The 24,036-nt window shown below is 37.0% G+C and overlaps 1 protein-coding gene and 1 long non-coding RNA gene across 3 annotated transcripts in view; one reads left to right on the top strand and one right to left on the bottom strand.

Moving 5' to 3' along the window:
• LOC136844912 (uncharacterized) overlaps positions 1-24,036 on the top strand; it is a 511,857-nt gene that overhangs the window by 153,451 nt on the left and 334,370 nt on the right. The window lies entirely within an intron of this gene.
• LOC136844911 (long-chain-fatty-acid--CoA ligase ACSBG2-like) overlaps positions 1-24,036 on the bottom strand; it is a 227,558-nt gene that overhangs the window by 39,963 nt on the left and 163,559 nt on the right. Inside the window, exon 15 of the mRNA XM_067114238.1 lies at positions 11,744-11,941. Within this exon, the coding sequence (XP_066970339.1) occupies positions 11,744-11,941 (198 nt within the window). The remainder of the gene's footprint in view (positions 1-11,743; positions 11,942-24,036) is intronic.

The raw sequence follows: 24,036 nt of genomic DNA, 5'->3' as shown, positions 1-24,036 counted from the left end.
TTAAAGAATTACTTAACAGTGTCAAGGAACCTACATTAACACAATAGCAGGCGATTTTTAATGCTCACAACTCAATATGGGACATAATTGTTCAAACTCAAATAGAGAAGGAAGTAAAGTAGAAGAATTTATGGTTTCAAATGACATGTACTGTATAAATGATGACGAAGTCAGCACATATTCAAAACACATGGAACATTTTTCTCAGTAGACTTAACTCTCTGTATTTTAAATATAATAGACAGATTAGACTGGAATACAGTTGATGACTTGCACACCAGTGATCATTTCCCAATATTAATTTCCTTATTACAAAATGTTCCCTGCAAAACATGTCGCTCACTAAAACATTTATAAAGTAGATTGTAGCGATATGAAATGCAGACTTAAGAATACAGTATATCCAAACATTTGAATATTTAAATGACCATAATGAAACTAATAAATTTCTTGTTGGCTTAATTAAAATGCTGCTGATGAAGTAATACTAAAATCAAAACCATCCAACGAAACAAAGTTCCATGGTGGTCTGATAAGCTAACAAAATTAATAAAAATAAAACACTCAATAGGAAGACGACTAGATAATTTAAATAAAAAATTCAATAAAATGAATAAAACATTATCGATATTAGAAGGAACTTTACAAAAACTGACTATATTATTACTAGAAATTGATACATTAAAACCCCTCAACAACAAGTTATCTGCAAAATTTGAAAAAGAAGTAATTGAAGGAAGAATCATTTCAAGGAGGAAATATGGGTCAGATCTCTCTAATAATACTCCCATACAAAAAATATTTGAAACGTTCAGGAAAATAAATGGTTCGCACGTTAAACCACCTACACATGCCATATTAAAAGATGGGAAAGAATACTTCATTCGAAAGAAATAAGCAATGTAATAGGAGAAAACTTGAGCAGTAAGTGTGATAAAAAATTAGATGAACACTTCCGCACAGAGAAAAATAGTATAGAATCAGTAACAATAAATTTTGAAACAATAGAAGATATACGTTATACAGTAATAGAAATTTTAATATGGAAGAGTTGGAATTTGCTCTCTTGAACAGAAATAAATCTACCTTTTGAAGGTGACAATGTTTGTTTTGAAATTGTCTGCCACTTAGCACCTTTGGCAAAGTCATACTTATTACAACTTTATAATCACTTATAGCTTCAAAATTTATTTCCTGATGAATGGCGTAAAGCTATAATTATTCCACATCTCCAAACCTGAAAAGGATCTCAGTAATGTAAACAATTACAGACCATTTTCTTTAACAAGTTGTTTATGCAAATTACTAGAGAAATGGTAAATGTTTGACTAACATGGCACATTCGAGAAAATGAAATTTTGACTCCCACTCAATTTGGGTCACAATGTAACAGATCTACACTGGATTCTCTGTCTAATTTGGAAGACCACATACGAAGAGGATTTGAACGAAAACATATTACTATAGCCGTCTGTTTTGACGTCGAAAAGGCTTATGATACTACATGGAGATATGCAATATTAAAAACGTTACATAAAAGCAGCATCCGTGGACACTTGCCAGGTTTATTGAAAACTTTCTGACAAATCGCACTTTTCAAGTGAGAAGTGATGATACAGTATTGTCAAGTACATTTCCATTTGAAAATTGTGTTTCACAAGGAAGCGTCCTTAGTGGCACAATGTTTACTTTAGCAATAAATGATATCAGTAATAATCTACCTATTGGAATTAAAAGTAACTTGTATATGGATGATTTTGCCATATATCATCCGGCATCTCACATAAAATATGCAGACCAAATCATTAATAAAAGTATAATAAAAATAGATGAATGGGCCTTATCTGTAGGCTTTAAATTATCCATACAAAAGACTCAAGCACTAATGTTTTATGAAAATAAAAATTGGAGAAAAGGGGAAGAAATAGATTTAAAATTCAGAAATCATTCCATACCAATTGGCCAAACAGCAAAATTTTTGGGATTAGTATTTGATACTCACTTGAACTGGAAAGCCCACATAACATACATGAAATCAAAATGTAAAAGAACATTACAGGTAAGTCTAATTTAAAAAACTATTGAGCACTACTTAGGGAAGCTAACAGATATACTCTTACTGTACTGTATAAAGCAACACTGCTGTCTATCATTGATTATGGAAGGAAATATATGGCTCAGCATCAGGCACAATGCTGAAAACGTTAGACCCATTTCGTAATGAAGGCCTTAGAATGTGTTCAGGAGCCTTTAGGTCATCACCAAAGTCATCTTTACAGTTGACTGTGGTGAACTGCCTCTCTCTTCATAGAGAGTTTCTAACAACGAAGAGTGCCCTGAGAATTCAGAAAAGTGATTCTCCAGCCAAAAAATTATTTGAATTAAGAGATGTATTTATTAACAATCATTTACCACCTTTCCCAATTAGATCTAGATTCTAGAAGATTCTCTGAGTCACTGAATTTAAATGTATAGCTACCTTCAGTAGTGAAATTACCCCTCCTTGGAATATGAATAGAATTAAAATTTGCACACACTTAAAATATTTATCGAAAAGTTGCTTATATACCCCAGAACACCATAGACAACATACAGTAGAACATGTAATCCGAAAAGGTCCACATTACACAATATACACAGACGGATCTAAGTCACAATACGGAGTAGGATATGCTGCAGTGTCCCAAGACAAAACGTATCAGTTCTCTCTACCTGGTGATGCCTCAGTATTTACAGCTGAGTTATGTGCAATAGCATCAGCCATAAAAATAATTAAAGAAGCCTCATTTAATAATTTTGTGAATTATAGCGACTCCAGAAGCGCTATAGAAGCCATTCCAATTTACAATCCAAAAAATAATATTGTACAACAAATTAAGTTTTCACTCCATAAGTTGTGTAATAATGGAAAAAATATTGAATTTGTTGGATCCCTGCCCATGTAGGCATTAAAGGAAATGAAGAGGTTGATAAAGCAGCTAAAGAAGGAGTCCACATAAGAGCTAATGTAAACATCCCTGTTAGTGACTATATAAGATATATAAAAACAATCATTGTAAGTACAGTAAATGACAAAATATAAGGAATGAAGAACCTGAAGGTAATAAATTAAAACAGATAAAATCCAGCGTTGGAAAATGGAGTTCATCGTATCAGAGAGAGGACTCACGCAAGTAATTCTGACGTGTCTCCGAATGCCCAGAGTGCAAAGTGTTGATAACAGTCAATCATGCATTGTGTGAATGTCCAAAACATAACTGCAGCGATTATCAAATTTTGGAAATGGATCAATGAAAGAAATTTTGTCAAAATCTTCTACATTTGTAGTAATTCCAATTTTAATGTTCACAAGGAACTGTGATCTATTTTAATTAATAAAATATAAAAATAAGTAAATAATAAAAATATGAAAACCCTGTGTCTAATGAATTTTAAAACAATTAAATTTTAAAACGTTACTTAACTTATTCAGAATTTTTAATATACCTTTTTAGTAAGTATACATGAAAACATTGAGTACAAATGTATTTATTGTGTGAGTGCTCCAGTATGAGAGCGTATGCCTTTGTGCAGATTTTAATTTCGTTTTCATTCATTCATCAGCATACCGAATGACCTACTGTATTTGGTCCCAGTGCTAGGCCTCTGGCCTAGACCTGGCATTTCACCCAAATCCTTCGGGCCAGCCCTATGACAGCTGATAGCTCAGTGGTCTGGTTAAACTGTTTTAATAATAAATGAAGGAGAGGGATGGTTAAGTCTTCTGCAGTACAGTTTATATATTTATTTATATGAAGGTAGGCTGCTTGGAAGAGGAAAGAAAATGGCAGACACATTAAATTACAACGCCATGTTCTTAAAGAGAGTTAATGAGGTTGGCAATGTGATTTTCAAAGACATTTTTACTTAATGTGGCCCAAATACTTGTAGATTTGCATGGAAATATTTCGAAAGATACAGTACAGTAGTATACTCGTATAGAATGCTAAGGTGGCAGCACTAATACATGAAGGAAAATTTGAGGGAAAATTGGCTTTAGAGGCACAAAGTGCTTTAGGTTTTCTGCTTCAGTTAAATTTACCAGTCAGATTGCATTTCAGCACTATTTTTTACACCTCAAACATATTCAAAAGTCTGCTTTCAACATTTTGTATCGTTTGGGTCATACAAGGCATCAATGGCATCCTTATATTTTTTTCTAAGACATGATTCCTTACTAATTTAAGAGTGTTGTTGAGTTCTCCATTATAATGGGAAAAATCCTGTGGCAAAATTGTCCATTTCTGTACTTTCTGAGCATTTGATATTGCATACTCTTTGTTGTACCTGTGAAAATTTAAGAAAATACTGTAATGATAAATCACAAAATAATATTATACTTTATACATTAACTTCTTAGATTTTTGTTATTTTATCATTCAGCCTCCATAACTATGTGCTGTACCTACAAATACTAATAAGCAATAACTGCTTTTTCACTGAAATGAACTAAACAAAACCACTATTTATTCTTACAAGAATACAAACCATTCCCTTTTACATAGGAGTATCGTTCAACGCGGGCTAGGAACAGTTGAAAACTTGGGAACAAGGTATTTAACCAGGTGGTTAACAGGTGGAGTTGGGAGTGAGCGGGGTAGTATCCCTCAATCACTGACCATTGCCTTTACTTTTCTTTCGACCATTACCAGAGAAGGACGTGTTGCTGCGCTCCTAACCACCTGGTTGAAAACTTGTTTTGGTTGATGAGTAGTAACAAATTTTCTGCCTTTTTCTGGTGTGTTGTTTCCTCTTTGTTGTTTTTTGGTCATTGTTTTTAGTTTTCTGTGAAAGAGCACTATTGAGATGGCTTTGTCTGTCCCTCCACATTTTTTCTGTCCACCCTCAAATCTTAAAAACTACTGAGGCTAGAGGGCTGCAAATTGGTATGTTGATCATCCACCTTCCAATCGTCAAACATACCAAATTGCAGCCCTCTAGCCTCAGTAGGTTTTATTTTATTTTATTTAAGGTTAAAACCAGACATAATTGTACGTCTGGCACCACTACAGGTACTAACAACACAGGCCACTATCGGGCCATGGCTGAAAGTTTCATATAGCAGAAAACTTGACTGCACTGAAGAAACTTAGGCGCATTTTTTACTTATTTTTACTTGAGAAGGATAAAAAAACATGAATTATGTAGCTGCAAGGGGCATGGTCACTTTGTGGTCAGTTTATGTTGCCAGTAATGATAAATCCTCATACTGTATGTGCTTCTTACATGGAAGGGCCTGCATAAGGGCTTCCTTTTGCAAGGAATGTATAACTTGGGGGTTCTCTTCAATGGATTAGGTTTGGGTAGAGGAGGAAGGACAAGATGTGTTTGCCAGCTTCTACAGGGGGAGGGGAAATAGTACTCTTCTAGTGGTAATACTGTACTGAATCCATGTAGTCCCTTCTGATCCCATCTTCCACCCTTCTTCACTCTGTAAGTGCTGTTCCCTCAAGGATGAGTAGCACTGGGCCTAAACCTTATCATGACCTCTCACCTAGCAGTGTAGCTGCTTCTAATAGAATTGTTCCATCAGCATGTTTCGCTCTCAGACGACATTGACCTTGAGTCTAATGCTTCTGGTCCCCATAGGAAGATGTCGTTACTGTGTCTGAAGAAGATACACCCTTCCTTAATATCCCAGGAACCCCTCATTCCCTGCCTTACTGGACAAGCTGGCTGATAAGAATAGGATGTTAATACCGGAGCCTTCCGGTAAGATCCAGTATATGTCCTCTGCTGTCCTGGCTTCTGGCACTGCTAAGGAAGGAGACCTTCCTGTAGAGGTGGTTCTTCCAGATGAGGATCCTATGGTTCCTGATTTTTTGGCTAAGAGTACAGTTCCTCCCTTGACCAACCCTGAGATGTGGAAGGCAATTGCCTTGGCATAGAAAAAAAGAAAAATCACTGGCAAGGCTCCATCTTGTCATCCTGTTCTGTGTTGTTATTGTGGGACTCGTCTTCTGCTGCCCCAACCCTGGACTCGTATGTGCTCCGGCATAAGAGGAAGAAGGGGGTTGCTTGGTCACCAGGTGATTGTTCTACCTTTGGCTGAGCCAGTGCTGCGGCACCGGCCTGATTAGACTAGGGGTCTGCTCCCACCTTGACTCACCTTGGGCAGTCATGCTCACACCAGGACAAGACTGGGCATCCTATTTGCTCTGCTCCATCTCAGTTATATGATCATGGGGAGGCAAGGGCATGGGAGCCATTCTTGCTGCAGCCCTAGAGGTCGCATAGAAAGGGTATGTGCAACCCACTTGCAGCTAGCATTCTGACTATGGATTGGTCCTGTGCTAGCAGTGGGATAGGTTCTCCTCAGCCTTATTTGGGAGAAGGAGGGAACCACGCTGTCTCCATGCACACAACATTCTCACTCTCTGGAGTGTTCATGCGTGGAGCAAGTGTATTCCATCTATAGGTCACCAGTGGTTTCTTCCACCTTTCATACACAGGGTGGTGCAAGGGATTGTTCTTCCCCTTTGCCTTCATTCTCGATTTGCTGGGTATCAAAGTCAGAACAGGGTTTTGCCAGCAACTTAGCTGGGTCTTGTGTCTTCTCTCTGGTGAGAGGCTTGTCTTTCTCATGGGACCAGGAACACTGTAGGAACTGAAGCCTGGCGTGTCTTCTTTATAAGAAGGAGGAGCAGCTCGTACCCACGCGGACCTCATGGGTCCTGATGGTCCCACTCCCCCTGAACCCCTGTAGACCAAGCTAGAGCAGCAGTTTTTGGTGATTATTTCACTCGTGTGTGCAATAATCTGGGTGAGGCAACGCGGTTTCTTACCAGTAGACAACCTTGAGTCCATTCTCGAAGTAAGGCCCTCGGTCTGGTTACCATGGTCACAGCTTGCCCATGATATTTAGGGGAAGGTGAATGCCTTGATCTGCAGGTCTTAAGACTTCCCTTGCCTCCAGCAGATCTTGCAAACTCCTTTCCCTGCCACTTTCACCAGAGGTACTACGTGCTGTAGGACGAAAGGCTACTCTGTTTGCCACAGAGGTTGCCATGATGAAGACTATCACGATGACTATTCTACAGATTGTATTGTGGCTTGACCTCAGGTTAAATGTGCTTGTCTCTCACGCCACTTCAGGGATCTCGTATAGGGACAAGAATGCAGGTATATCAGAGGTGGTTGGTGTCAGGAGGCAGAGGTCTGGCCTTCATGGTACTGTATATCAGAGTGCCTTTGCTTTTTCAGGAGAACTTTTCAGTTTCCAGGTAATGAGGGCAGGTGTATTGAACAAAAATAATTAAATAAAAGAAAATAAATTAAAATAGATAAATAAAAATAAATAAATAAGAATATCCTCCGTTGTTGTCGTTCCGAAAAAGAAAAGACAAGAAAATTCGGATCAAATTCCGTCTTGGATTCCATTGGTTCACCAGACTACCTTTACCTCATTGTACCCAAGGGATGTTATCCAAGAGTCCCATGACTCTTTTTCCTTGGGACCTGTGGTGGTTACCCAACAAGTTGTGTAATCACCTGAGCTCCAGATTCAGAGGTCAGTATCTCATTAGCATCTACAGCATAAGCTTGAAAGATATAACAGTAGAATGACTGGATTCCTTTACCCTTTGTCCTTTTTGGAGGAGTACCGGGCTGAAGTCAGATGAGTTACAGGTGAATACACTTCAAGTGTCTGTCCCTTATCTGGGATAGAGAAACATCGCCCTCGTCATGTCTCCTATAACAAGGGTGAAAGGAGACATGGTACAATTTAGTCCTTAACCCTTACTTGTGATAGCCAGAGCTAAACTGCCTTCCAGCATGTAGCCTCTTACAAGAGACATCATGGTTCTCCAAAACATTCGAAACTCAAGTACATTATATAACCCCTTATTACTTTAGAAGAGGTACTATGGTCCAGGACCCTACTTCAGGCCATTGATTTTGCGGACTGGTTGGATGATATAGGAACTATGCTTTTTCTGTTTGCCGGGCAACCTAGATCATGGCAGTTCCATGGCGGCTTTCAACTCAGTGGACCCCATAGAATTCGGCGGTTCTGGATTCATGGCTTCAGCTGTTCACGGATATTTCCGTGGGAACGTACATCCACATGATTTGCAGAAATTTCGCCTATTTGCAGAATTTTCATAGAGAAATATTCATTAATTACAATGGACCCCTCTCTATTCATAGTTCTGGATTCACGGCTTCACCTATTGGCCTATGAAAATACAGTAATTAGTGAATATTTCACATGAAAAATTCATGAATAGAAAAAATTTTATCCGAATAATGTGGTTACATTCCACAGAAAAATCTGTGGAATGTATAACCACATTATTTGCATAAAATTTGCCTATTTGCAGAATTTTTTATGTGAAATATTCACTAATTACTGTATTTTCATATCATTTTCGTGACTAAATGCATTTTTGTGATAAAACTATTAAAATACTCGGGTACTGTATAAGCTTTTCAGAGGGGGTTTTGTGGTCTATGAACTATCAAAATAGGCAGTTAATGTCAAAGCGTTTTTAGAGGGGTGCCAAGTATTCGTGGATTTTAGCTATTCAGGGGTTGTGGCATGATCCCCGTGAACCCGGGGTCAGCTGTACGGTACTGTATTTTCATATTATTTTCATGACTAAATGCATTTTTGTGATAAAACTACAAAATACTCAGGTATAAGCATTTTTAGAGGGTGTCTTAGTAGTCATGGATTTTAGTTCACAGGGGTTGTGGTATGCATCTCCTGTGAATCCTGGAGTCAACTATATTCAGTTTTCAGGAACTGACCTCCCACCTAAGGAGCAAATCTCCTATATAAAAGGGGGATTGATAGTATTCCATTAGGAAGAAATAAATTTCAAATAACAATTTCCATTCTTCCTAGGTACATAAACCAGAGCCGTTTTACTTCTGTCCCACCTCAACTGCCCAATTCAGTCCCTACAGCTGTAGGGGAAGACTGAAGGCAACAATCAGTGTGAAGGGATACTCCCCACTCATCCCCCTCTCCACCTGTTAACTACCTTGTTACCAAATTTACAACTAGTTGAAGCTTGCGCTGAAAGATACTCCTATATATTAAGCTCTGATTTATATACAGTGCCTAGGAAAAATACACATTGTTATTCAAATGTATTTTTCTTCTTGCATTAAATGTATAGTACTGTATATCAGTGCTGCCTACTAAGAGGTAACTTTCATATTTTTCTTTCCACCAAAGTTACATTAACCCTTAAACGCCGAGCCTCTATTTACAAAAGTGTCTGCCGTATGCCGGTGGGGTTTGAGAGTTAGCGCCGAAGCGGAAAGAAAGTTTTTTTCAAAAAATCACAGCACGCTTAGTTTTTAAGATTAAGAGTTCATTTTTGGCTCCTTTTTTTCTCATTGCCTGAAGTTTAGTATGCAACCATCAGAAATAAAAAAAATATCATTATCATATATAAATATTGGAATATATGACAGCGCAAAAAAAATTTTCATATATAATTGTACACAAATCGTGCTGTGAGCAAAACGGTTAAAGCTAATGAGTTTTTTTTTTTCGTTGTATTGTACACTAAATTGCGATGATTTTGGTATATAACAAATTGTAAAACGATCAAAGCAACACAGAGAAAATATTATCACAAGATGATGCATGAATTCTTAATGCTCGGACATAAAAGTTTTTTTCAAAAATTCACCATAAATCGAAATATTGTGCTAGAGACTTTCCGTTTGTTGCAAAATGAAGGTAAATGATTGAGTATTACTAGAATGTAGAGTTTTAGCTTAAAATTGCATTTTTCGACCATTTCGGTCGAGTCAAAGTTGACCGAAGGTTGAAATTTTGGCACTTATCGTGATTTATATAAAAATATTTCAAAACAGATAAAAGCTACAACCATGAGTTTATTTTTTGTTGTATTCTACATGAAATTGCGCACATTTTCATATATAAAACATTATGGAACGGCTAATATAAAATGGTGCAAAAATTATGACAAAGTGACTAAAGAATTTCTGAGATTTTCAGCAGAGTTAGCGCGCGCGGACGTAAGGAAAAAGTTTTTTTCAAAAATTCACCATAAATCCAAATATGGTGCTAGAGACTTCTCGTTTGTTGCAAAATGAAGGTAAATGATTGAGTATTACTAGAATGTAAGAGTTTTAGCTTACAATTGCATTTTTCGACCATTTCGGTCTAGTCAAAGTTGACCGAAGGTTGAAATTTTGGCACTTATCGTGATTTATATGAAATTATGTCAAAAGTGATAAAAGCTACAATCATGAGTTATTTTTTGTTGTATTTTACATGAAATTGCGCACATTTTCATATATAAAACTTTATGTAACGACTAATATAAAACGGTGCAAAAATTACGACAAAGTGACTAAAGAATTTCTGAGATTTTCAGCAGAGTTAGCGCGCGCAGATGCAAGGAAAAAGTTTTCTCAAAATTTCACCATAAATCGAAATATTGTGCCTGAGACTTCTCGTTTGTTGAAAAATGAAGGTTAATGATTGAATATTACTAGAATGTAAGAGTTTTTAGCTTACAATTGCATTTTTCGACCATTACGGTTGAGTCAAAGTTGACCGAAGGTTGAAATTTTGGCACTTATGATTTATATGAAAATGTCAAAATTGATAAAAGCTACAACCATGAGTTATTTTTGTTGTATTCTACATGAAATTGCGCACATTTTAATTTTCATATATAAAACTTTATGTAACGGCTAATAGAAAACTGTGCAAAAATTACGACAAAGTGACTAAAGAATTTCTGAGACACACGTGTTTGGAAGAGACGGCGTCAGGCTCTTTCAAGATTTTCAGCAGAGTTAGCGCGGACGTAATGAAAAGTTTTTTCAAAAATTCACCATAAATCGAAATATTGTGCTAGACTTCTCGTTTGTTACAAAATGAAGGTAAATGATTGAATATTACTAGAATGTAAGAGTTTTAGCTTACAATTGCATTTTCGACCATTTCAGTGAGTGAAAGTTGACCGAAGGTTGAAATTTTGGCACTTATCGTGATTTATATGAAAATATGTCAAAATTGCTAAAAGCTACAACCATAAGTTTTTTTTTTTTTTTTTTTTACATGAAATTGCACACATTTTCATATATAAAACTTTATGTGACGGCTAATAGAAAACTGTGCAAAAATTACGACAAAGTGACTAAAGAATTTCTGAGATTTTCAGCAGAGTTAGCTGATGCTTTCTTTTGGGATAAGAAAGAAATTCGTGCAAGCTCAGCTGGGTCACGCTTGTAAACAGAACAACAGCGTGATCCGTGAACTCCCAGCATCTCTCAAGGCGCGTGATTTAAAATTTGTCACAAATGAGGCCTATAAGTATTTTTCCACAAATATTTAAAAAAACTTTTGTAGTCAATGTATTTTACGTCCACTCGTCACCCGACAGACAACTTTTGTCGATGTAAAATGCGCCCAGTCGGCGTTAAAGGGTTAATATGAAATAGGTAACTTTTAAATAATATTGTGAACTTATGCTGAGTGAATATAAGAAATTCTTTTGATGTATAGTCGCTATATAATAATTTGTCAGTGAATTTTTCATAGTAACTTTGGTTGTACAAGAGCCTTTGCCATCATTAAAATCAACAGGAGCATTCCTTGCCATTTACAGTACTCAGTCTAGTCAGTATGATCTACATAATGACTGTCATTAAATTTTCTTAAATCAAATTTCATTGAATCTCAATACAGTGCTCTTTGGTATTTTACCTATCAATCCCCTGTTGTATTGCTGAAGACAGGGGTCCTTTAGGATTGTCCGTAACTTCTGCCACAGCCTCTGATACTGTCTTAACATTTGATCCAATTTCCTTTAGCATTGCTTGACAGCTCTCTCTTAATTCTTGTAGTGGTTCTCCATTCTCTAAATTCACCTCTGCCTGTAAGGTTAGCAAAATAGACAAGTACCTGAAAAACAAAGTTGCATATGAAAGAGCGAATAGGCCTTAAATTTTTTTATGTATCAGATACAGAAATTGCTAAGCTTGAAATAAATATTGGGTTTTGTGACATGACATAAGTATTTACACTGACATGGGCCAATACACTACTACCAGAGGTTGAGTAGTGGATTTACATCAAATTTACTATTGGTTACTCTAATAAATATATACCTTATACAGAGAATCAGATACCCATAGGGGGTATGTGAAAACAGTTCCCAACAGAGTAAAGAAATTCAGTTAAAAAAGGTTCACAATAAAACATAAGAAACAAATTACCCATCTAAGTCAAGTATGACCTAAAGTCATGAACTTTACTTCATGTAAGTAATTGAGGAGATGCCAAAAGCTCATGGGTCAGAGGAAATGAGCATTGTGATATCCTTAATTTTTTCTTGTTCTCAGCAAGTTTCTGCGATACAAAACTCAAAGGAAAATATATTGTAATATGCGTAGACCAAATTTGTATATGTAGTTGTTCTACAAAAATAGAAGCCAGAACCTTGTATGTCATAGCATTCCTCAGCATAAGCTGTAAACAGTTGTTGAAGCTAGGTAACAAGGTGGTTTGCTGTTCTCTAATTGACTGTCAAGTTGAAGCTTCTTCCATTTTCTTCATTGTATGTATGTATTTTTTTTTTTATTGTGTAAAGTCATCTGTAAAGTCATTCGTGAAGTCTCTGCTAAAGTGTTAATATTATTGTAAAGTCTCTGCTGGGCAAGTTTTCTGTGGTGACGTCCCATTTTCTTTGCCTACGTTTAGTCACGCCTAACGTGTCAGGTCACGCAAAGTTCAATCATTTAAACTATGTATATATTTTGTCTACCTGCTGTCAAAAATGTATCGCATGCTTCTTCTTTCACAGGCATCAAGATTGTATCCCATTCCATTTCTGTCTGTTCTTACATTTGTAAAGTGTACTGGTTCGCTGTATTTATTGTTATTTATTATCAACCTCAGGTCACTGAGGTTTCCATTGTCTGCCGCTATATAAACTGCCTGGATCATGAATAAGTAGCAGTAACCTTATCCTGCTCGTTTCTTTCGCACCTCTTAAAATTGCATAGATACATGTATAATTTAAAGAAGTAACAACCAAAGTGTGAAGGACGTAAGCATGTGTTTAGCTGCTGCATGTCCTGTGTGTTAGTGTTTGTGCAGAGTGGGCTGGCAGGTCTACTTTGTAGGAAGAAGTTTGGCAAGATTTAGAGGAAGGCCAAATATGTTTGTTGGTGTCTCTGGGGGTATGCTTTGCCCCTGACACCACTGAATCTTTCCAGCTTCTTCCTGGACTCCCCTCCCTCTTTCTCTGTCTATTCTGCTTGTTGTACTCTGACTTGTAACAAGTGGGCTATGCACACTCTGGTTTTAGGTGCTGCTTTATCCAAGGCTGTTCACACTATGGAACATAATGTTTTTGAGCTTTGTGTAATAGTTTTCCTGCCTGTGGAGGCACCTCTGCAGTATGAAGCAGGGGTCATATTCCTTAAACACTGCTACTTGCCTTAACCATTTCTTCTGCTGTGGCTAAAGAGAGTAAGTCTCGTGGATGGAATAAGGTGATGAAACAAAAGTTTATCCTCCTCCTCCTCCTCCTCCTCCTCCTCCTCCTCCTCCTCCTCCTCCTCCTCCTCATTGTTGAGCTCTTCCTTCTCTTTCACATTTTCTTCTCTTGTAGGATGGAAAGTCAGCTACATAGAAGCTCTCTCACAAGAAGTTCCATCAGTCTTTCAATGAGTGCTTTTGATCTTTGAGGGTTGGTAGCATCCACTGAAGGGTGGAATGTCTGTCAGAAGGTTGACACTGTGTTCTCTGGGAGAGCTCATGAACCAGCATCTTCCATTCCATATGAGATATGAGGGCTGGTTTCCTGTTCGTATCTCTGCCAGACGCTAAGAAGAGTCAGCACTACCTTTTAACCAGGAATGTGCATGATCCCTGGATCTTGAGCTTGCAGACAGGGGTTTATTTGTGACAGGTTGCCATTGTATGATACTGCAGTATATTGTGGTGAGCCCCATACGTATGATCATGCAGTCACTTGGGTTGCTCTGGTTCATTAAAGATTTCCAACTTGGGTGTTGAAAGTGGTACACTTGATTGTTCGTCCATAGCTTTTTCTAGTTTAGTTTTGCTGACCATACAACAGTTTATAGGAATGTGAACTATGGTTTGGAGCATGCTCACTCCATTGGCAGGTCAGCCTTGACTTGTGGTTCAGTGATTGGTACCGCCAGATCCGATTTCGCGTGTCCATGGCCCTTAGAGTGTTCACCAGGACAGAATAGTGTCAGCCTCAATTCTGGAAGAGGATCCAACTCATGCTTTTGGGAATCTGTTAGAACCTAAGACTCCTTTTTCTTCAGAACCCTTCAGCCAAGTAGGGATGGCACTCAAAGAGGTCTATGGGCACATTTGTAAAGGTTAATGATCTCATGGAAGAAACCACTATTCCTTTATCTAGCGCATACTCAAGGGTGCACTCTAGAGGCAAGACACGTTCCCACCACATTAGTTGCTGTTTGTTTGATGTGTCTTGGATCAGGATAACACTCTGGTCTGCAGTTCAGAAGGTTCGATCAAGCAAACTGCTTTCACAGCTGTGGGCACACCAAAGGAAGTTCTACAGTCCAAAAGATGCAAAGACTACGCCCCTTCATGTTGACTCAGGAGCCATGGAGTCAGTTGCCATGGCCTCCTTCCAGGCAGTATGGTGGCCCGACCTTTGGTTGAATATGTTTGCTGATTTTGCCATCACTGGAGTCTTATCTGCAGATGAGAAGGCTAAGTTCTGGAGGTAGTGTTGGAATCGGTGATAGCTTTCCTCTTCCATCATGTAAAACTGTGGCCAAGTCTCTCTCTCTCTCTCTCTCTCTCTCTCTCTCTCTCTCTCTCTCTCTCTCTCTCTCTCTCTCTCGGCAGCGGTGGAGAAAAGTCGTGTCCTTTTAGCTGAGACACCATAATGTACTGTGCAGTCTCCTTCAGTCGTTGAAGGAAACGTCCAAGCATTGAGTGTCTGGTATTAGGAAGGATCAGACCTCCTCAGAACCACAACAGGGAGCCAAGGATTGTCCTTCATCATGAAAGCATCAGAAATCTTCCCAGTCCTTTTGGCCAACCCATGAAGGTCTTGATTGATGGGAAGACATGGAAAAAAATGGGAGGGAGATGCTGGGGTAGGCTATCCCCCCTCTTTTCAGTAGTCACATATAAAGGGATGTCTGTCATCCTTTGAGATGGTACATTACAGACTTTCAAGGACTGCCACCCTTTCTCTCGGTTTGGTCGTATTTCCATCTAACCCTGTAGGATCTTCCAAGCTCTGACTTTCCCTGGTGGGGATGTGAAGTATCCCTTGCTGCCTAAGTCAGGCGCTGTAGAGTCTGAGGGTTGACTTCAGATCAAGATCTCATCCACAAGACTGTTTTTCTGCTTGTCTTAATTTTATCAAAGCATGTTGGCAAGTTGCATAGCCTTTTGTATTTTGTTCAGCACACACAAGGCTGGGAATCCCTCTTGCTTTCATTTTTCAGGAGATTTTAGTGAAAACTCAAGACCCCATTAGTCTCTGACGAGAGATTTGAATTTAATGGCTCCTTCCCTCTGAGACTTTGTTAGTGGAGAGAAAATAAGATAGTTTTGTGCACAGTGTGAGCCTTGCATCACCATCTAAAAGAACTGGATCTCTTGGCCCACAGTGTCAGCATCTCTTTGCAGTCCTGGCTGGCACATGAAGTTTGTATCTAAGAACACATTTTCTTTTTAGTTCCTGAATCTGTCAAGCAGACAAGTGGTTTGTCATGCAAGAAGGATGGCTCTCCAGTCTGAGTTAGAGCTCACAAAACCTTGGGTGTTGGGCCATTCCCAGCTTCCAGAAAAATGTTTGGGTTTCAAAGGTAATGAGGTCATGTGTCTGATGATTTCAACCTTCACTTCATTTTGCCATAAGGTTTGTCACATACAAGTCCTTGGTAGTCTCAAGCTCCTCTCAGACAATAAAGCATCCTGCTTAAGTCGCTCAGAGGGCATAATATTAGAGATCAGATAGGTGAGCTAATGGATTCTCTCTCCTTCCTTTTCTTCATTCCACAGCGAGGCAGCAGTCAGTCAGAGTACATGCTGGGTGGGCCATGACGCAGGTAGATTTCACAATCAGGCATCCTATCATGGAGCTACACTCTTAGGTGTGACTCTCCATTCTCACTCTTAACAGTGGGTGGGGAGGGTCATGATAAAGCTGTCATCTGAACCCATCAAATTGTGATTGACTTGGTTACTAGCTGTATTCCAACTTTGTGCTTCCTTTCCTAATCAGGCAGCACTTGGTTGTCAAAAGTTTTTCATGTAAGAGCACAGACACATCTCACTTTGGCTCAGGGTCCTACCAGTCTAATATCCCTATGCTAGACTGTATGGGAAGTTATAGGAATCTTTGGTCCCATGCTCATTATCATGACTCAGAACATGGCATCTTCAAGTGGAGATTCACCTTGCGAGCCAGATGAGAGACTATCCTCCAACCTAAAGAGTGAGTTCCTACATAAAAGGTGGTGTTTTGTATTGCTGTAAGAAACAGCTCAGAATTTTGAAGTAGTTTGTATCTTTCCTGTGTATAGACAACTAGAGCCTTTTATCACAGTCTCACCTCAATCACCCCATTAATCCCAGATGCCAAAGGAAAAAGGGTTTGCTTGTGGTAGATAAGTGGGGAACTTCCCCCATTCACCTACCTACCACCAACTGACCATCGTGCTACCAAGCTTCAACTATTATTCCCAACTCATACTGAGAAATACTTCTGCATAAAAGGCTCTGGTTTGTATACTTATGAAAAATACAAATAACTTTGTGGTGCCTCAATTTAATGGACAACTCAGGAGTCTGCCCCTTCCAGTAAGTAACATCTGCTAAGTAATGAACAGTAGTGTATAACCTACATGACAGGTTAGCCCAGTGTCTTCTCACATAGCTAATAGTGTAGCAGAATTCTATATAATGTAATTAATAGCTTATTCGAACCTGTATTTTGTAATTATCATTCAACTTAAAATATTGGTTTACTTGCCATTTAAATTCTGAGACATATCTGCAAAAAGAATTGCTTTTGAGACATATCTGCAAAATGAATTGCCTCTAAAAGCATATGTATGTACCTGTACTTAACTGTTTGTGCAAGTTATGTAAAATACAGTATACAAACCCTCACAGTATAAAAACAAACAAATCATGTTTCATTTTAAATTTGTGTAATCTAAAATCTTTTATTAAAAAAAAACAGAGAGAGAGAGAGAGAGAGCGTGCACACAAAAGGCAAGCAAACACACATGAGTGTGTAGTTCATGCCAACACTATGCATACTTGTGTATGCCCTGTAAATCCGCCTCGACTTAGGACCACCTTGACTTGGTAAGGGGGCGGGCTCTTGAACCCCAGGAATCTGTTACTGGGTTTGAGTCCAAGAGTCTCACATAACATTATATTTTTCTTTGGATTAATTTTTGTGGAATGTTCCACTTTTGCTAAAATTTATTGGACCTGATAAATAGGAAAAGATATCATAGCTGGGATTGGGTTTACAGTATATCCGAAGCTAAATAGTGGGAACTGTAGTACGACCATCAACTACCTAATAACGTTTCGACCTGAGAGATATCAGATTGATACCTCAAGGGCAGAACTATTCTTTAGGGCTGGCCATAGATTCCAAGGGGGTGTGGCTCTGGGGATAGGACTCTCGGCATTCTATCCAGTTTGCCCACGATATGATTAGGGTGGAGATGATTGTATTCTTGTATTACTCTCAGTCCTTGCAAGTGGGTTTGGCTTACACTTGGGCCACTCTAATCATATTGTGCCACCCCTGTGGTATAGGGTAGGGGTGGATATTTGAGAGTCGGTTCTCACTTGTGCCAATGGTGGAAGAATAAACTCCATGAAAGGCTGATGATATCTTTTTAAGGTTTTCAGGTTTAAATTTTTTTTTCCTATAATCTCTGAGTAGTAGCTATAGAGATGTGAGTACCCCTAGGCCCTTTGATGGCACCAGTGCAGAGCAAATCTTCCGGCATGGAAATGGACAATTCTCTGGATAATCCAAATAATCAAAATCAGGGTGGTATTAAAACTTTAACACCATATAAAACACCCAAAAAACAGTAAATATCGACATGACCCAACCTTGACTCCCGCTTTGGGAGTGGAAGGTGACCAAAATATTTCAGCTTTAAAATTAGAAAATTATTTATTAAATAGATATCCAACGACAGAAAAAAAAAAAAGTATACCTTAGTTTTACCAGACCACTGAGCTGATTAACAGCTCTCCTAGGGCTGGCCCGAAGGATTAGACTTATTTTACGTGGCTAAGAACCAATTGGTTACTTAGCAACGGGACCTACAGCTTATTGTGGAATCCGAACCACATTATAGCGAGAAATGAATTTCTATCACCAGAAATAAATTCCTCTAACTCTTCATCAGCCGGCTGCGGGAATTGAACTCTGGCCCATCGAATGACGGTCTGAAGCTCAACCGACTCGGCCAACAAAGGGCTATCCAACGACAGAAATGTCGTTCAGACGTATAAAGGAGAAGACTTGGTTTATAGAAGCCAGAACAAAAAGTCAGTCTGAAGCCTATTTGTCTTTGAAAAATATAGACAATTTTAACATAAAAGTGAAAAAACACGATACTGTACTATGAACAGCATTCAGAGTACCGTTGTACTTCCTGAAAATGACAAGAAACCAATCAATAAGAAAATGCTATCAGACTCTCAAAAACAGATACCCCAAGGTCCAGCATTGTGAGGTATATGTTGTACCAAGTAAACAAAAGCAATAAACAAATATTAAAAATAACGAAAATAAGTTTTGAGGGTGAAGGTCTACCTCAAAAAATAAAAATTTTACGCCCTAATAGAGAGTTAAGACCCTTTGTTCCAAAGCCACTGCAGTTTCAAAATTGCAGTAAGTATAGGCACACAAAGCAAAATTGTCATGATGAACCAGTACGCGCTTATTGTGAATCTACTGAAAATACCACACAGTGGAAGTGCAGTGAACCTAAGTATGTAAACTGTGGGCAGAATCATCATGCACGATCCAAAGATTGTATGTATTACATATACAACTCAGAATTGAAAATGTTACAAGAAAGAATAGGGATGTCTATAAAAGAGGTTAAATTAGAATTGAAAGTGAGGGGAACTCAAGATCCTGCTAAGAAACTTACATATTTTTCAATAACAAGAACCAATAATGAAACAAAAATAAATACAGATAGAAATAACAAAACACAGCAAAATAAATCTCAAGAAGAAGTTAATAATATACAGAAAAAACTAAAATAGTAAAGAATCAAGAAACAGATGCAAGTGATATGGATAATATTCTATCAGATTCATTTGAAATATTAATGGACCAGAAATTAAAGATAAAAAGAGACCTTTGGAGAGAACTCCACCCAAAACGAAGAAACCAACCATTATTAGAGAAACATTGGTTAACCAAACACAGAGGATACGAAGAAAGAACATAAAGAAAAACAAGCTAAGAGTACAGTATACCTTTATCTCCTAAAATAACAGTAAAACCTATGGATACAGATATCCAAAACACTGAAGAAGTGGAAGGGAACCTAGATAAGAATGACTGTAAAGGGAGAGGGGATTGTTCCATCACCAATAATTGGTACAAGAAGAACAAATGAAACAAGAAACATACATGAAAACACATGTGGATGTAATGATTCTTTCGTTGAATTGTGCAATAATAACAAAAAACATAACAAAAGATGGTTTAACAAACATTGTAAGAAATTTTACGAAATATAGAAAAAGGGAGACTACTGATTTGAGCACACATGAAAAAGGTTGCATGTGCATTGAACACTTAATATATTATAAAGAAAAACAAATGAATGTCGTGACTAAATTGTTAGAAAAAATCCAAGTTGATAATGGAAAAAAAGAAAGCAAAACTCGACCGCTATGACAAAATATTTTCAATAACTATATTGTACATTGGAACGTAAATGGTCTACAGAGCAGATTACACCTAGGAGAAATACGACTACTAAAAGAATATGAACTAATAATATTATGTTTACAAATTGTCAACAAAACTGTGTCAGCAATAGGTAAATACACCTTAGCATCAACATCACGAGAGGAAGAAAGAAATTTAGGTACAGCCATATATGTACATAGCAAAATAGTTTATGACAAAGTACTTGTAAACATTACTGACTTGCAAATATCAAGTATTAAAATCCTAATAAAAACGATAATTATGTAATTTATAACTTATACAACCAACCTAATTAGAATTACGACATTGATAACATTGCCAAGGAACCTACATTAACAGTAGGTGATTTTAATGCCCACAACCCGATATGGGACTGTAATTGTACAAACTCAAATAGATCAGGAAGTAAAACAGAATATTATTATTAGAAATGACTGATACATCAAAACCTCTATATAATAAAATATCTGTAAAATTTAAAAAAAGAAATAATTCAAGGAAGAATAATTTCACTGAGGAAATATGTATCAGATCTCTCTAATAATACTCCCATACAAAAAATATGGGAAATTTTCAGGAAAATAAAAGGTACTCATGTTAAACCACCTAGAATGCCATATTAAAAGATGGGAAAAGAATACTTGATCCAAAAGAAGTAAGTAATGTAATAGGAGAAAACTTAGCAAAAGTAAGTAGGGATAAAAATTTAGATGAACACTTCTGCACAAAGAAAAATAGTATATAGAATTAATAACAATAAATTTTGAAACATTGGAAGATATATATTATAATTGAAAATGTAATATGGAAGAGTTGGAATTTGCTCTCTTGAACAGCAATAAATCTGCCTTTTGGAGGTGACAATATTTGTTTTGAGATGATCTGCCACTTAACTACTTTGGCCAAGTAATACTTATTACAGTTTTATAATCAGTTATGGCTTCAAAATTTATTTCATGATGAATGGCGTAAAGCTATAATTATTCCTATCGCCAAACCTGGAAAGGATCCCAGTAATGTAAACAATTACAGACCAATTTCTTTAACAAGTAGCTTATGCAAGTTACTCGAGAAAATGGTAAATGCTCGACTAACATGGCACATTCGAGAAAATAAAATTTTGACTCCCACTCAATTTGGGTCACAGTGTAACAGATCTACACTGGATTCTCTTTCTAACTTAGAAGACCACATACGAAGAGGATTTGAACGAAAACAAATTATTATAGCCGTCTTTTTTTATATTGAAAAGGTATATGGTACTACATGGAGATATGCAATATTAAAAACGTTACATGAAAACAGCATTCTTGGGCATTTACCTAGGTTTATCCAAAACTTTCTGACAAATAGCACTTTTCAAGTGAGAATTGATGATGTACTGTCAAGTACATTTCTCACTTGAAAATGGTGTTCCACAAGGAAGTGTCCTTAGTGGCACACTGTTTACTTCAGCAATAAATGTTATCAGTAAAAATCTACCTATTGGAATTAAAAGTAACTTGTATATGGATGATTTTGCCATATATTATTCAGCATCTGGAATAAAACATGCAGAACGAATAATTAGTAAAAGCATAATAAAAATAGATGAATAGGTTTCGTCTGTTGGCTTTAAATATTCCATAGATAAAACTCAAGCAATCATGTTTCATACAAGTGAAAAGTGGAAAAATTGTGTGGAAATGGATTAAAAAATTGGAAATCATAATACCAATTAGCCAAACAGCAAAATTTTTGGGATTAGTATTTGATACTCACTTGAACTGGAAAGCCCACATAACATACATGAAATCAAAATGTAAAAGAGCATGTAATCTAATTAAAAATCTATCGAACACTACTTTGGGAGCCGATAGATATACCCATACTGTACTGTGTAAAGCAACATTGCTGTCTGTCATTGATTATGGAAACCAAATATTTGGCTTGGCATCAGAGGCAACGCTGAAAACATTAGACCCAGTTCATAATGAAGGCCTTAGAATATGTTAAGGATCCTTTAGATCATCTCGAACGTCATCTTTACAAGTTGAATCTGGTGAACTACCCCTCTTTCTCTCTCCATAGAGAGCTAGTAACAATGAAGAGTGCTCTGAGAATTCAGAGAAATGTTTCTGCAACCAAAACATTATTTGAATTAAGAGATGTATTTATAAACAATCATCCACCTCCTTTCCCAATTAGAGCTAGATTGTTTGAGTCGCTGAATATAAGTTTACAATTACCTTTAATAGTAAAATTACCTCCTCCTTGGATAACGAATAAAATGAGAATTTGTGCACACCTAAAATATTTATCACAAAGTTATTCACATACCCTAGAACACCATAGATAACACACTGTAGTATCCCAAGACAATACGATCAGTTCTCTCTACCAGATAATACCTCCGTATTTACAGCTGAGTTATGTGCAATAGCATCAGCCATTAAAATAATTATAGAAGCCCCATTTAATCATATTTTTTTTATTTATAGCGACTCCAGAAGCGCAATAGAAGTCGTTCAAAGTTACAATCTAAAAATAATATTGTATGACACAATTAAGTTTTCACTCCATGAGTTATGTAATAATGGAAAAAATATTGAATTATGCCCTGCCCATGTATGGATAGGAATTAAAGAGGCTGATAAAGCAGCTAAAGAAGCAGTCCACATGACAAGAGAAAATGTCAAAATCCCAATTAGTGACTATAAGATATATGAAAACAATCATTGTAAGTAAATGGCAAAGTATATGGTATGTAGAATCTGAAAATAATAAATTAAAACACATAAATCCTGTATTGGAAAATGGAGTTCATCATATCAGAGAGAGAGACACACACACACACAAGTAATTCTGACGCGTCTTTCAATAGGCCATACTCGTTTGACACATGGACACTGAATGAACAGTCCACATGGCCCTCCTCCCGAATACCCAGAGTGCAAAGTGTTGATAACAGTCAAGCATGTATTATGTGAATGTCCAAAATATAACTTCAACGATTATCAAATTTCAGAAGTAGATCGATGAAGGAAATTTTGTCAGAATCTTCTACATTTTCAGTACTGTAATTCCAATTTTAATGTCCATGAGGAACTGTGATTTAATAAAATATAAATATAAGTAAATAATAAAAATATGAAAACCCTTAGGACGTCTAATGAATTTTAAAACAACAAAATTTTAAAATGTTACTTAACTTATTCTGAATTTAATATACCTTTTTAGTGAATATCCATGAAAACATGAGTATAAATATATTTATTGTGAGAGCGTGTTCCAGTATGAGAGAGTATGCCTTTGTGCAGTTTTTAATTTCATTTTCATTCATTCATCACCATACTGAATGACCTGTTTGGTCCCAGTACTTGGCCTCTGGCCTAGACCTGGTATTTCATCCAAATCCCATCAGGCCAGCCCTGTGAGAGCTGATAGTCAGCTCAGTGGTCTTGTTAAACTGTTTTAATAATAATAATAATAATAATAATAATAATAATAATAATACCCTGTAAATATGTATACAGTACATATTACTGAAAAATGTGTAACACTACATTACTGTATTGTATTAAGTACAGTACGGCACTGTATTGCATTAAGTAATGTCAATAAAAATGTATGAGACCGTGAAAGAAAAGCATTGGTTGTATGTGCATGTGTTTGTTCACTCTCCACCCTCACAGGCACAGCTAGGAAAGCATTGATCAGTGGGAGTGCATTTGTTTGTTCATTCACCATCTGATGCCTCTAGCATACCTACAGTAGTGGCTTATTATCCATTAAGGACACGAGGTCGTCTGTTTTGCTGTTCTCAGCCTGCCATCCAACAATCCTTCTATAATTACTGAATGCCTCTAGTAAGTACAAAATATTTTTATTGTTTTCACTGACGTTGGCAAAGTCCATTAAATAACAAATCTGCTGAGTTGAGGTACTGCTACAAAACTTTGGTATGTCTTTGATGTAATCATTGTTCACAAAGTATTATTCAATCAGTTTTACTTGTAAATAATAAAAAAAGCCCATCAGCACATAAACT

Source organism: Macrobrachium rosenbergii, chromosome 13 (assembly GCF_040412425.1).
Source record: "Macrobrachium rosenbergii isolate ZJJX-2024 chromosome 13, ASM4041242v1, whole genome shotgun sequence".
In the NCBI taxonomy this organism is placed as follows: Eukaryota; Metazoa; Arthropoda; class Malacostraca; order Decapoda; family Palaemonidae; genus Macrobrachium; species Macrobrachium rosenbergii.
The sequence above is the reverse complement of the archived record's forward strand: the minus strand, read 5'-3'. Positions and strand labels throughout refer to the sequence as shown.